The sequence below is a fragment of the Triturus cristatus genome, chromosome 6 (genome assembly GCF_964204655.1).
Source record: "Triturus cristatus chromosome 6, aTriCri1.1, whole genome shotgun sequence".
Classification (NCBI taxonomy): domain Eukaryota; kingdom Metazoa; phylum Chordata; class Amphibia; order Caudata; family Salamandridae; genus Triturus; species Triturus cristatus.
Genome location: NC_140589.1, coordinates 81454710 through 81470527, shown reverse-complemented (window position 1 = coordinate 81470527; position 15818 = coordinate 81454710). Strand labels below are relative to the sequence as shown.

Genomic DNA, 15818 nt, shown 5'->3' with positions numbered 1-15818 from the left:
GGATCAAACCCAGATCTGTTGACTGGGTGTGAGTGTTTGATTGGTTCTGATGCTCCATCCATCACCACCCCCTTTTGTACCGCTTTGTTCGCCATAAGTTGGCAGGGTATGCTCAGACGTTGAGTCCCTTGCTCACTTTGCCACTGGATTCAAGCAAGCCTGGCTGAAGATGGCTGAAATGCCAGAAACCGCTCCTAGGAAGCTTGTTTCCGGTCCAGGGAAGACATGGCTTGGCAGTTCGGGCTGGACTGTTCCCATGAGGCACAGGGTCAGACTGATTTGCATATGGCCATGTCTGAACTGGGGTGGCAGATTGGGCTAAAGAATGGTGATGGAGCAAACCCAGATCTGTTGACTGGGTGTGAGTGTTTGATTGGTTCTGATGCTCCGTCCATCACCACCCCCTTTTTACCGCTTTGTTCGCCATAAGTTGGCAGGGTATGCTCAGACGTTGAGTCCCTTGCTCACTTTGCCACTGGATTCAAGCAAGCCTGGCTGAAGACGGCTGAAATGTCAGAAACCGGTCCTAGGAAGCTTGTTTCCGGTCCAGGGAAGACATGGCTTGGCAGTTCGGGCTGGACTGTTCCCATGAGGCACAGGGTCAGACTGATTTGCATATGGCCATGTCTGAACTGGGGTGGCAGATTGGGCTAAAGAACGGTGATGGATCAAACCCAGATCTGTTGACTGGGTGTGAGTGTTTGATTGGTTCTGATGCTCCGTCCATCACCACCCCCTTTTGTACCGCTTTGTTCGCCATAAGTTGGCAGGGTATGCTCAGACGTTGAGTCCCTTGCTCACTTTGCCACTGGATTCAAGCAAGCCTGGCTGAAGACGGCTGAAATGCCAGAAACCGGTCCTAGGAAGCTTGTTTCCGGTCCAGGGAAGACATGGCTTGGCACTTAGGGCTGGACTGTTCCCATGAGGGACAGGGTCAGACTGATTTGCATATGGCCATGTCTGAACTGGGGTGGCAGATTGGGCTAAAGAACGGTGATGGATCAAACACAGATCTGTTGACTGGGTGTGAGTGTTTGATTGGTTCTGATGCTCCGTCCATCACCACCCCCTTTTGTACCGCTTTGTTCGCCATAAGTTGGCAGGGTATGCTCAGACGTTGAGTCCCTTGCTCACTTTGCCACTGGATTCAAGCAAGCCTGGCTGAAGACGGCTGAAATGCCAGAAACCGGTCCTAGGAAGCTTGTTTCCGGTCCAGGGAAGACATGGCTTGGCACTTCGGGCTGGACTGTTCCCATGAGGGACAGGGTCAGACTGATTTGCATATGGCCATGTCTGAACTGGGGTGGCAGATTGGGCTAAAGAACGGTGATGGATCAAACCCAGATCTGTTGACTGGATGTGAGTGTTTGATTGGTTCTGATGCTCCGTCCATCACCACCCCCTTTTGTACCGCTTTGTTCGCCATAAGTTGGCAGGGTATGCTCAGACGTTGAGTCCCTTGCTCACTTTGCCACTGGATTCAAGCAAGCCTGGCTGAAGACGGCTGAAATGCCAGAAACCGGTCCTAGGAAGCTTGTTTCCGGTCCAGGGAAGACATGGCTTGGCAGTTTGGGCTGGACTGTTCCCATGAGGCACAGGGTCAGACTGATTTGCATATGACCATGTCTGAACTGGGGTGGCAGATTGGGCTAAAGAACGGTGATGGATCAAACCCAGATCTGTTGACTGGGTGTGAGTGTTTGATTGGTTCTGATGCTCCATCCATCACCACCCCCTTTTGTACCGCTTTGTTCGCCATAAGTTGGCAGGGTATGCTCAGACGTTGAGTCCCTTGCTCACTTTGCCACTGGATTCAAGCAAGCCTGGCTGAAGACGGCTGAAATGCCAGAAACCGGTCCTAGGAAGCTTGTTTCCGGTCCAGGGAAGACATGGCTTGGCAGTTCGGGCTGGACTGTTCCCATGAGGCACAGGGTCAGACTGATTTGCATATGGCCATGTCTGAACTGGGGTGGCAGATTGGGCTAAAGAATGGTGATGGATCAAACCCAGATCTGTTGACTGGGTGCGAGTGTTTGATTGGTTCTGATGCTCCGTCCATCACCACCCCCTTTTATACTTCTTTCAGCTGGAGCAGGTACCATGTACTGATTGATTCATCTAGAATAGGATCCTTCCGCTTCTGGCGCTGTGATTGAGTTGCAACATTTTATTTATTTTCTTTCTTCTTCCCCTGCTGTCCTTTTTGCTTTTAGTCCTCTCCCACCTGCCCGTCAATGTTGCTTCTAATCGATCTGTATTGCTTCTTGTCCCCTCCCTCTGTCCATCTGTGTTGCTTATAGTTCACTCCCTCCTTCCTTCTGTGTTACTTATAGTTCCCTCCCACCTCGTCTGTGGTCCTTCTAGTCCCCTCCCCACCTCTGTGTTGCTTTTTTCCTTCCCTCCCCGCCCTGTGGTGCTTCTTCCCCTCCCTCCCCACCCTCTGTGTTGCTTCTACCCCTCCCTCCCCCTCTGTGTTGCTTCTTCCCCTCCCATCCCACCCTCTGTGTTGCTTCTTCCCCTCCCACCCTCTGTGTTGCTTCTTTCCCTCACTTCTCGCCCTCTGTGTTGCTTCTTCCCCTCTCTCCCTCCCTCCCTCGTGATGCTTCTTCCCTTACTCACCACCCTCCATATTGCTTCTTCCTCCTCCCTCCGCGTTGTTTCTTCCCCTGCCTGTCCACCGTCCATGTTGTTTCTTTCTTTCTCACGTCCGTGTTGCTTATTCTATTCCCACCCTCTCGTTGTCCTTCTTGTTCCCCACCGCCAGGGTTGCATTGGGAGTGAAAATATGCACTGACACCCTAAAAAGAAGTGTCCCAAAACACTGCTTCAGTGTTTTATGTATTATAAAAAGGAGGGGGGTTTCTCTAAAAGGAGCAAGTTTCCTAACTTGACTGCCATAAATGCAAATGTTGCCTGGACTCTTCGTGCATGTATTAGTTCACAATGGTGAACAACACCTGAATATAAGTGAGGCCACTTCTGCTAAGGCCCCGTGCTCAATCTGCATACATTAATGGGCCGGCCCAGCGAGAAACTGCAAATTACACCTCCGCCCGTTGGTAAAAGGGAGGTAATAGAGGCCCATCTGTCGCTGCAAAGGCCACTCAAGCCCCCTTTGGCCTCTGACAGCATCTGAAGAACACACAGTCCATATCGGCCGTCATGCTGGCCAAAAAAGCGGCCCGCAGCTGCAACTCAGATATCGGCCTGTCGCCCATTCCCCGCCTCACCAATCCGACCTTGGCCCCGCCATAAGGAAAAAGCATAATGATGCAGTGAGTGTGGCTACTTCATCGCGCTTTTATTTCCAACCGTCCCATTTCCCCCACCCACTTACCCTCCCGTTCCCCACCCCCAGGTGAGTTTTGTGACTTAAATGGTGGCCACATGATGCCTATTGTGTTCAACAAGCCAGAAGTTTAAATCCTACCAAGGCAAACTCCGCTTTACATTTTTATGAGGTGAGTCAGTTGAGTACTGGTTTATTGGGTAATACTACAGTGCCTAGGAATGGCAGAACTGTGTTAGAAAGTACAGTATAAAAGAAGCTGTAATTATGATGCACATTCTCTTTGTGATGCCTCTGCTGTAGCCCTTAGTCATGACTGTTTTGCACTAGCGTCCCATCTTCTGTGGGGTTTGTCGCCCTCTGTCTCCCTTGTTTAGCCAAGTCTTCCTTCCATAGTTACAGGGTACCACTGGTTTACAAGCAAATCCCACGTTTTACCTGACTTTATTTGAATCGAGTAGACTTTGGAACATATCCTCTAAACAGCGCCCTTTCTCGCTGGCATACAAAGTTTTCTTTTCGAGAACCATCAGAAAAGGAAGTGCAGCCCTTTGTTTTTTTGACTCAAGTTTTTTTCAACTGCTACTATGCATGTATATAAGCCCTTCCAGTGAAAAGCGAACTGTGTGTGAATTAACATGTTCACCTTAAATATAAAAAAGATGATTTGTTTTTCGCTTTGTCAAATTTCAGTGACTAGTAAATCATATTTCATTTGTGTTCAGTTTGCTTTCTTCCATTGAATAGATGCATGCATTTGTTTTTAAAACTAGCTGACCTTTTTATGCCTAGAAGTAAAGGGCATTGGCACTGAGAAATATCCTCTTGCAGAGAGGAACTGAAGGTCCCACAGTTGGTCTAGTTGAGCCTGACATGCGTCTTTCTGTGCAAAGTTCTTGCCCGTCCTCCATGGTCAGTAGCCTGGTTCTAATTAATAGTCTTTGACAAAGGGCCAACCCAACTATGTAATATTGTATTCACCGCCAACAGGTACTTGGAAGTGAAAATGTCTAATGTATATGTCTTTATATGGCTCTAGAACTCTCACCTAGGCAGCACAAAACTGATCAATATATATAACAAGCATTGGCATAGCCAATAGGTCTCGCTTTTGGGACCTTCTAAGTATTTAGTTATGCAGCACAATATTCTTGGTGCTACAACAACTGTTGCATGGCTAAGCACTTAAAAGGTCCCAAAGGCGAGACCTATTGCCTATGCCAGTGCTTGTTGCACTAAGTCACTTGGAGTGTCAAACAGCGTCTCGCTGGAAAGCCGCCGATACCTGCTGGGTAGGGCCCAGTGCTTCAAGTGGGCCGGTACAAAGTACCGGCACTCCGGTATTTCCATTTAAAGCACCCGGTAGGTGAAAACCCGACAAGAGAAAGGAGGGCGCGAAAATGGAAGAGAGCTGGCAGGAATGGGAAGGGGTGAAATTGTTCAGAGTCAGACAGGGAGAGGGAGGGCAGAGTGAGATCTGGGCACCGAACATATGGCAGAAACGGGAGAGTGATTGAAGCAGAGAACATACAGTACGGGGGTGGGGGGATGGCACTGGTAGTAATTGAGAGAAAGAAAAGGGAGACGGGCTGAGGCCTACGAGAGAGAGGGTGGAGCGAGGTTGGGGAGGTGAAGGCGGTGGGGCTGAAAGTGAGCGCGAGAACTCCAGGAACAGAATGGAGAGGGAGAGGTATATATGAAGAAGAAAAAAACACAGTGAAAATGATAGAAGCAAAATCAGGTACAGAGAAGAGGGGCGGGGAGATCAGGGTTAAGGGGGAGAGGTGTTTTGAAAGAGTGGGGGTTAAGGTGGTACAAGGGAAACGGAATCGAAAAGAGAGAAGGAAAAACGGAAGAGGAGTGGAGTGGTGCGCACGCTGGTCCCACATTCAGTGCAAGTAGTTCATTGAGTCATTACTTTATCATTTGCATTCTAGTACTTGTAGTTATGATGTTTTCATGATCCGCTTCTCGCGTAACAGCAAGGCAAATGTGAGCCATAAATAAAAATTCAATTAGATACAAAATTGCATGTTCCCAAATGCAAGCAAACATAATTACTGATTCCAATTAAGTGTAGCGCGTGACTCATAAAAGAATCACCCCATTGGCACACCCGAAACACATGCACACAAAAAACGTGGCACCTTTAAAAGAGCGAAAGCAGTGAATTTTGCCCTTATCAGTCCTGCAGCAAATTCTGTCTGAGGTGGCATAGCTCACATATCACATAAATGCATCACCAGAGTAAGAGTTTAGAGAGACCGTCCAACGAACGCTCAGACCCGTGAGCACTGCCAGCACCAACCAGCTCCAATTGTCCATTCTGCTTACAGCTAAAGTCGCTTGTTGCTAATTAGAAAGACTATCAGTAAATCTACATTTAAATCCGTTGTCTGTTATCTCTCTTTTGACAAACATGTGTTTATAATGTGAGCACTTCCAGGTCACGTGGCATTGGCAGATTTCAATTTTGGTAGTCGAGTTGGAGGGAATACTGGTAATGTGTAAAGCGGCCTAGGATTGGAGTACTGTCAGCACCTCAACCAATCCTAGTGCGTGTTGGCCATGGAGCTCGCACGTGCCACTCAGCATAAACACTGCCCTCCTAAGTGTCCTACGATAGTGACTGGGTGCAACGAGGTTCGGATTCGGAATCGTTTGCACTTTACTGGTGGATGACGTAAGGTGAAGCCCTCACTGACAAAGCAGTAATATTTGAGCCGGAGGTGAATAGCTGGCATAAGTAGGCTGTGCTATTTCGTTCTCGATGGGTAATGCTTAGTGGGAACGGCGGCGTTAACAGCGTGGCAATGCGCAGAGGAGGCTTTTTTTTTCTGGGCAGTTCTGTGGCGGCCTTCAACGTTTAGGTTAGTAGTAAGCCTGGGAGTTGTGTGCGTGCAAATTCTGTTTTTTTTTTTTAAAGTACGCGAGGTGGCAAAAGTAAAAGCAGCTGCAGCGTCACGTCTGGCGAGTGGTGTGCGATGTGCGCGCACCATGACGAGAGAAAAGCCAGATGGTGGCTGCGCTCGTAAAAGCAGAAGCGTGTGGTAGCATTTTCTGAAGCCCACTTACTAAAAGTCTCGCCAGTTCAGCGCATGCGCTGGCTCAGACGAGGCCTAAAAACCAAGGTTCTGTGGGGGTGGGGGGGCGGGAAAGAGTGTTACTGTTGCAAGGTTACAGAGGTCACGACTACCCATTGAGCGTGTTAGGCTGTGTAAAAGAATATAAATATTGCGCATTATGTATCTGTTTCTAGAAGGTTTTCAGCCAGTTTTTATTTTGCATAATTATTGCAACCTCTGAATGTTTTCAGTTTTAAAAACAGTAAGGAGTTGTGGCTAAGAGAGTGAACAGAGCAGTTTGAAGGGTGTTAGAGAGAGGAAAAGTCACAAATAGTAGGTAGTCACAGAATTACAGGCTTTCAGATTCAGTTGAGCACGTTGCAAATGAGAACAACAGTAGAGCAGGCGCCTTGTTTCTGTCTATAAAATGTTTTTGATGTCCTTTTTTGAGCTCAGACAGCTCTGTAGTTTGTAGATTGGAATAGTATTTAAATGTGGGTTATATTTAACTTAAACCAGCAGTGATGACTAGGATGTTCTTGGTGGTTGTTTTTGCAGTGCCAGTCTAATTGTCTTTCTCTTCTTAGAACCCTGAGTGAACCACGACAAGCAGACATCCGAAAAGACTGTCTACAACTCTGGGAGGTGAGAAACTTCTTGCATAGCTAAAACTGCTGTTGAGCTCTTCACTGTGACTCATTTAACTTTTAAGTATAATTTCTTTGCCTGTGACCTACCAAATAATATGTGCAGACCTGCTGTGGACTTGGTGTTAACATTTGAAGTTAATTGAAGAAAAACAACAGTAACCTGCATCATCATCAACTAGTTTGCCAGGACAGTTAATCAGCACAAAGCCTTTGGATACCCACACTCTGGGAGTAGATATTTTGAAATGAGCGGGGGGCCTTCTGATAAGATAAATTTCTGTGCAAGATAGTTTGCAGCTCTGCCAGGTGTGGACTGGTGTGTTATGTCTAGATTAAATACACTTCTGGTCTCTATGGAGCGACATTTTGGAGAGATCACTACTGGGGTAATGCTCCTAAACACCTGGAGCCTGATACTAGTGAAACTGCGTCATTAAAGACCGATCTTAACGGGGACTGTTGGATCTGCATATGCCAGTCTGGAATGAGTTGCAGTATCCTAGCCTCAAGATGACGATTACTCTGGTAACGGTAACAAGGTATGTTTCAAACCATCTGTGCTCTCTATCCCCATTGGTGCTTCCGCGATTTCTAGGAGGTAGGCATGGTTTACTGTGTTAAAAAGAGTGAGAAGAGACAACTCTGATTCACCATTTGTAGCATCGTATCCTCTGTGACTACCGATCTGAAACTTTTGTGGAAATTTTGTAAGGATGCTGTTCTCAAGATAGTTCATAGCTCAAGTTTCATGGGCTTTTGCTAAGATGCTGAGATTGATATAGCGCAAAAGATTTCTTAGGATTTTTTGACCCACACCTGTGGAGTTATTATTTTTTTTTTTCTTTAGACTAGGTGTGACCAGTCCAATTTTCAAACTGGTAGAGTCATGAAGTCATTGGCTGTGTTAGTGTCAGTCAAATATGCAGTGATAATCTGGTACTTTTGTATTCATCTCCTAAAAGTTTCTATTTTGTTGATATTTTGCTGGTTAAGATCTTTTGTAGTAGGTCTTTTATTGAGGTGGAGAAAGAAAAACAAAGGAGTTTGAGAATTTAAAGAGGCTTCTGTACTATTAGAGAAGTCGTGTCTCTAGAAAGCGAGTGTGGTACCTTAATTTAGAGGTAGGAAGAAAGCAGTATAGAGTACAAAACACACAGAAAACCAAAAAATGCTGGAGACGTCCCCAGATGTTTTCATTCCTTCCTAGTGCTATGTTCTTTCCTAGTGCTATGTTTACTGTAATATTAGCTCTGTGGCAGCACTCTACATATCTACCTAATGCTTGGGATTTTTCATAGAAGGAATTCAGTTCTGTGCTATGGAAACGGGTGCAGTTTTTTCAACTAGTTCATATACAAACCTCTCTCTGAGTACCAAGCTGGGCAACTCTGTGTGTAAAGTATCTGTGGCTGAGATTTCCAGCACATAGAAATTTAAAATAGTAGCGGCTGAAAACTCTACAATTAAACAACAATGGTCTCACCAATGAAAGCCATAGATGCACTTCAGGGTTTCTTTTAAGTTCTGGATGGAGAACCTAGCCACCGGTATCTGGTCAGGACTCTTTCCACCAACTTTTAGCCTTTCATTGGGTACAGATGTAATATTGGTTGGCCACTGTTACTATCTCTGGGGTACCTCAACTTTAGCGCCTCCTATCTTGTAAGCTACCATTTGAAATTGTCCAATGGTGGAGGTGCTCATGGAACCAATGGAATCTACTGTACTCAATCTATGGCATTCAATAGTCCCCCTCCCCCCAACACTGGAAACTAGATTGTATTGTTAAGGCTCAGCCCTTTTTAAAATTACATGCTATCTGAAACATCTAAAGGTTGCAAAGATGTTTCCGTGGATAAGTGAGCGCTGGGTTACCAGCTTAATGGGAACAGACTGCTATTAAGCTCCATTTTGTTCTTTAAAACAGAATTCCGACTCTGATTCCAAATGCAGCCATCCTTACGTTTAACAGCACCTTTAAACAATGTGATTATCTTGAGAGTTTTCCGAAATGTATTTTTCCTTCTTTTTGAAAGTTTCTCACACACCTCCTCTGCAACTCGCATACTAGAATTGCCCACCGCTTTCCTGATATCATAGGTAGCTTTCCTGGAATTTGTTTATACAGCGCTTTAAATCTTAGTTAAGACAATAGGACCTTCTTCAAGATCTCTCACCGTTTCTCCAACCCAAGGTGGTCACATCATGGTGCACGGTTTGCTATTTTTAAATATTTCAACAGGTGTGGCCCCAGTTGTTGAATTTGGTGTGCACCTAATGGTCTTGGTGCAAACCCAAATTTCTTTGCTCCAATTGCTGCCTTTTCAGTTACCTAGCGATTTGAAGAGGCCAAGAGCAGTGTGATGGCCAGCAGAGAACTTCACAATAAATGGTTACGGAGCCTTTGATGGGTTTGCACCAGACTCTCCGGACCTTTGCTTTGTAAGCTTAAATGCATCGCTACTTTTTGCCTAGAATGTCCAGTGTTCCTCAAGGAAGGGGCATTCGCATTCCTGGGCTCTCCATTGATAATCATAAGCACTGAACAGCCCTGAACATGAGCAGGATTCTAGAGTGCACATTAAGAGAGATGAGAAACATTTTGTTCACAAACCTTTTTTTTTAAGGTAAGCGAAAAAAAGCAGGACAATGTAGCTAATTAGGCTGCACCCTGCAGAGTCTTGAAAACTGACAGTGCTCCTTTAAAGAAGCACACCCCATCTTGCCCCCGTCAGTGGCAGTTGCACAAGTCCTTTTTAGGTCTCGCCTAGCTATTGCGTTTACGCAATCGCTATGCGAGACTGTAGTAAGAGGGGCATTTCAAAGTGCTCCCAAAAGTGGATTGCATGGCGAGCACCCGCACAATCACGTGCATCGTGCCGCCATGCAATCCGTTTGGGGAATCGCTTCAGCCCACTGGCTCATTAAGGCGCGCGCACCACTCTATGGCTCACCTCCTGCTCCCCCTCTCAGTTAATAGTTAACTTTCACAGCCGGGGGACTGCGCTTGTGTTTTAGCGCTTGTACTGATTGAATCTCCCCATGGCCAACCCCGAGGGCAATGGTCGGTCACCGCCCCAGCTGGTAGGGATTTACTTGTGCTGTGTTCTTTCTAAATGTGCTCAGCTGACACCATTTTCTCCCCACACACGGTATTTAATGTTTAGCCTTGCGTTCTGCACATCTCAGTGTATCCGCTGAACTGACGGCATGTTTCCCCCCACACACGAAATTGGCGCGTTTTGCAATCGTTGCTGTCATCTACCCCTTCTCCAGGCCCCTCTTCCCCTTTTCAACAGAAATGATCCGTGCCGCACGGATGGCAGTTTAATGTTTAAGTAAGACCTTCAGCCTTTTCAGAATGATTTCAACTTATTTTTAATCGTATTTTTTTTCGGAATATTTTTAAACTGTGTATTTAATCATAACGAGTTAAAGGCTTCTTGTGCTTTTTTAGGAGCTAGTTTTGCTGAAAGGGCTATGCAGCTCCAACTCTGTTGTGCGCAAACAGATATTTCTGCAGCAGCACAGTTTGTCTCACCAGACGTTACATTTGGTTGTCTATGACGTAACAGTGTGAATCAACTTGGTTGTGCATTTCCGTCAATCTCACACTGCCTCTACCCCCACATGTGAACGTCAGCTGCTATTTTTAATCACTTGTTCCTTATTTTCTAGTATAGCACTCCATAAGAGTGCACAGTTTTGCAGACTGTTTCCTTCTTTCCCATTCGCTATCTCACTCAGCTCGAAATTCTTCTTAATGTAGCAGCGCAAAATCACCCCAAGGGTATACTTTACATGAGTACCGAATTACAATACACCAGGTCAGTTTAATTTATTTATACATTTTAAAATACAGCTTAGTTCTAACTCAGCTGAAATGCAACAGCCACAACTAATCATTGAAGTCAGCCTATTGTAATGTTCCTCCGATTTCATTGGCCAAACCCTCCTCTCCTGTAACAAGTCTTTGGCCCAACATACCCATCCCCCCGCTCACCATTTCACAATTATTTTTATATAGTGCAAAATCAGTTCCACGGCATTGGAGCAGTTTGCACGAGTACCGGATTACATTTCACAATGCCACTTTCATTTTTCTATTTATTTCATAGCACTGCCGAAGACCATGTTGGTAAGGAAAGTGCTTCTCTTATTGCGCAGACAAAAACCAGAGAAAATTCTGGGATATCTTTAAATGGAAGAGGGGCGAAATTATTGACAGTCCTCATAACCATGTACCCCAGAGTTCTTGGGTAGACTTCTTTAAGTCACAATATTGTAAAGGTATCGAGGATGCTAGTATGCATCAATGGGAGAGGCCGTTCTATAATAGCCCTGTGTTTACCACAGAGGAGGTTGACACAGCGCTTGACATGGTTACCCAGGGACGTGCACCTGGCATGGATTGTATCCCGGCCGATGTATTTCTCCACAATAGAAAAAGATGGTGTTTATACATTACTCATCTAGCTAACGCCATAGCCCAGGGAATGAGTATCCCTCATTCCTGGAAGGGTGCCGAAATCGTCCCGATATATAAAAAAAGGGACAAATCGCTGGCTTGCAATTATAGGCCCATAAGCCTAATAGACGCTATGCAAAAAATCCTGGGCCGACTTGTCTTGGGCAAAATTCAGACCTGGATGGAAGATAACAGTATATTAAGTCCCTTACAGGCTGGGTTTCGTCCAAAAACAAGCACAATAGATCAGGTCTTCAGGTTTGTTGTCCTCTATTGGCGGACAGTCGTTCTAGATAAAGGGGTTCTGTATGCTGTGTTTGTCGACTTAAGGGCGGCCTTCGACTTGGTCCCACGAGCGAAGCTATGGAAGGTATTGGAGGAGTTGGGGATGGCGCCGGAGTTGTTGGCATTGGTGGTCCGCTTACATGAGAACAATTTTGCTCGGGTCCGATGGGGGCGGCAGGGGGAGGTAACGGAGTCTTTCCCCGTGGAGCGAGGAGTTCGGCAGGGCTGTGTTTTGGCACCGACCTTGTTCTCGCTCTTCGTGAACGGGGTGGCTGAGTTCCTCTCCCGGGTCCCCTCGGACGCACCGGCTATGAATGGTACTCGTATCCCAGTTCTCATGTTCGCGGACGACACATTGCTGATTTCCAAAACTCCGAGTGGCCTGCAGCTCACCCTCCGACGCTTTGAAGAGTTCTGCTTCCTCCGTGGTTTGGAAATAAATGTTTCCAAGACCAAGTTTATGGTTCTTAACGGCCCTCACCCGTGTAGATCCTATAAACCGTTTGGTGGTAAAATCATAATGGGTGGCTCGCCTTTGGAACAAGTCGACGCATTTACATATCTGGGAGTTACGATACAGAAGAATATGTGCTGGAAAAGCCAACTAGACATGTCAATTCTGAAGTTCCAACAGCAGACAGGCTTTCTCATAAAAAGATTTAAAGCTTCGCACTCCCAGCCAATAAGCCCACTTCTAGAAATCTATTCAATGAAGATTCGTAGCTCATCATTATATGGTGCAGAGCTATGGGGCTATGGTAATAATCCCAAACGTTTGAATACAATGGAGAGCGAGTTTATCCCTCTTTTGGGACCTCGGTCTAAAAACCTTACAAGATACTGCTAATTTGCGACCATTGCTGTATTGGCGTAGGGTTTGGTCAACTGAGGAACTCAGGCACTATGCTTTGGGATTAAAAGAAATAATGGAGAAGGACATCTTTCATAAAATAGAATGGCTGAAGTCTATCAAAACACTACTTTTCAGACTGGGATGGAGCAATCTATGGGATGATCCCCAAAACGCGGTTTTCCCCTCAAAAGATATTGTCAAAGCTAAGTATTGGGAATTCGTAGTCATGGAATCTGTTTCCAGGGGGAATACATCCCAGTTAACAGCTAGATACTTAGAGATTAAGGCCCTTCCTGGGCAGGAACAATTCTGGGGCATGATTGAGGAACCAATCGATCGTAAATTATATTTCCAGTTTAGGATAGGTACCCTTCCCATTTGCACATTTACGTGCAAATGGACTAATGGGTCGCAGGATAAATGTCCTAAATGTAGAGACACGATTGAGTCTCTTAGTCATTTCATTTTCTTTTGTCCCCTCTATGAGCACCCTCGAAACAAATGGGTACTACCTGTCTGTCGCCTTATAGGCATTCGAAGGTGTGAAGAGGCACTAAGAATCTTGCGCTCTGATCCAAGCCCGACAATTGCAATAGCAATGGCTAAGTATATTAAGTGGGCTTGGACTTTACGGTATAGACACCTTAATGTGAAAGCGTCTAACGATAAGGCACCCTAATGTAGTCATGTTTTTTTCATTTTATATAAATTCACTCATCCATCCTCACATGTAAAAACCTTAGTCTTGGTTTTTTGGTGGTTTCGATTAATTTTTTGTTGTGGATGAGTTAATATTGCTGTCCAAAAATGAATTGCTTTAATCGAACTGGATGTCTAGGAATTAGCATCGATTAGTAATCATGGAATATTTCGTAATCTAGGGTGTTTAAGTGTAAATATCTTGTGTTGAGTTTATTTTATCGCTGTTTCTCCTTAAACTATGTTAATGTAATTGCTTGATGTACGATACTTTCATGACTTAATTGTCGAATAAAGTTTTTCAAAAAGAAAAGAAGCTTCTCTTATCTGTATGTAAATTGGATTTCAGTGCCCACAACAATTAACCCATGTAGGTTACAGAAGGGGAAGCAGGAAAAAAATACAGCTGTGTTCTTCATCTGAAACGTGACAGCCACAAATAATTAAAGTGACCCTTTCATTTAGTTTTTCTCGAATTTCATTTGCCAAACCCTCCTTTCGTGAAAAGCAAGGGCAGCTAAAACAGATTTTTGGGGTACTTTTAGATGACCATTCACAGAAAACAACCTTATGGCTACCACCTCCTGTAGCTCAGCTCAGAATGCCCCTCCCCCCCCTCGCTTTTATTAAAGGGGCTGTAAAATGCTGACATTCCTCAGCACTCTGCTTCAAAGGAGACTCTGGGGGCTCTCCTGGGCCAATTAACACCTCAAGCAAAGACGAGGAGTTGTCATGCTCAACATTCCTTCTTAGTTAAAGGACACACAGCTTTTCTAACCTCAAGGAAAAGATCACCCTAGCACTTTCATTAATTTCCACCACTAATTTGGCTTAATATGAAAATGTTTGCGGTATTCCTCTGTATTAAAATTGTATTTTTCTTGTTTCTTTTGTTGCTAATCACAGGCGCGGTTGATATGCAAACCCTGTGCCTGGATTCAGTTCACTAGAGCACACACTGCATTCCCCCACACACAGTGCTGCTGTTGACACACCTCACTAAGCACTAAGAAGAGCCCCCCATTCCCTCCCTGCTCCATTAAGGAGCCCTGCCCCTCCCTTTGTTGGCCTCACTCTGCTTTCACTTCTGCTCTTTTCTTTTTCGCCTGTTTCCTGAAAAAGGAATTGTGAGGGATGCAACTGTATTACATCCAAGTATTTTAATCGGACAGTTGCCTTTATCTGCTCACATTAGCATACTTTAATTTTTCAGACGTTGTACGAAGGTACGTTGTCCAATTTAAAAGGACGTTTCGCACAGTATATTTCTACAATTGTATAGGTTTTTAGAGAGAGGTGTTAAGTGACTGCGAAAGCCCCTGCCATTAGACCTCCCCCCAACCCTACCACCCGCCCGCCCCCACCTCTTTGCCACAGCATCACGCCCCTTGGACACCCCTCCAACTCACTCAAATAACAATGCCTTTTATTTTTGTTTTCGTTATTAAAACATAAATACAAAAACAAAACTAAAAGCCATTGCCATTTACAATGCCAATAGCTCAAACTCGCGTCAATGCGAGACCTATTGCATTGCAAATGCTTGTTTTTCCGGTTCCTGTTTTTAAGATCCTGTATCACAGAGAGAAAATCAGGCTTAATGAAGAGGAAAGCCGAAGACTCCAGGAATCAATCTCTGGAAGATGCATTGAGTATGGTAAAAGGCCTTCTATGTGCTCCCCTAGAGTGACATCTGAAAAGGGATCAAGGAACCAGGGCCATCTTCACTCCTGGTCAATGTTGAGTTTTACATTGAAGCTAGGTGGAAATGCCACTAGTTCACCTTTGGGGGCTGGTTTAACATTGAAGCATTGATGCTAGGGCATCCTTGAGGTACACCATCCAAACGATTGACACTAAGTAATTCTTTGAATTCAGAAGGCTGCTACCGGCCGCTGACTCTGAATATTCCAGGATGTACTCTTCACTTAGAAACGTCCCTCCTGCAGTTGTGCTCTCTGGTTCTTCTCATTCACAAAGTCGTTCCCGCTGAAGGAATTCCCCAACTCCGCCATGGGCTCGCACCACCACTTTACATAGGATACCTCTGCAGGCCTGTTCTTCCAGCAGTTACCCCTCGTCTGCCTCGTCTTCTACTTCTTATGAATCCAGTGGACCCTTCTCCAAGGAGGTCTTGTTCTCTGCGTGGACATCGTTTAACACTTTCAAGGAGACACTCCCAAAAGAGGAACACTCCGAAGATGAAGATCATGCTCAACTTATGAGTCTTGGTCTCCTAGAACTTCCTACGTTTTAGTCATCCTTCATTGGAAGATATTTACTTATACTATGGTTCGAGGCATGTGGGCTGCTGAATTCATATCTGTGCATAGATCGCCGCCTAGTGTTGGGTCCGGATGATTGCACATTGTTGTCCTGGAAGAGTCTTCGAAGCATCCTGAGATGGGTGACTCCTCCCCTGGACCACAGTGCGCATGGGCATCCTCTCCATCCCCAGATTGTTTTTTTCCGCCATTGGGTTCGGATGCAACTATCTTAGCTCAACTTC

The 15818-nt window shown here is 45.4% G+C and overlaps 1 protein-coding gene across 2 annotated transcripts in view; it reads left to right on the top strand.

Moving 5' to 3' along the window:
• Positions 1-15818, top strand: part of LOC146813794 (cap-specific mRNA (nucleoside-2'-O-)-methyltransferase 1-like) — a 664820-nt gene that overhangs the window by 306001 nt on the left and 343001 nt on the right. For both annotated transcript variants that reach the window (XM_085610257.1, XM_085610256.1), the window contains exon 15: positions 6942-6999. In XM_085610257.1, the coding sequence (XP_085466383.1) occupies positions 6942-6999 (58 nt within the window). The remainder of the gene's footprint in view (positions 1-6941; positions 7000-15818) is intronic.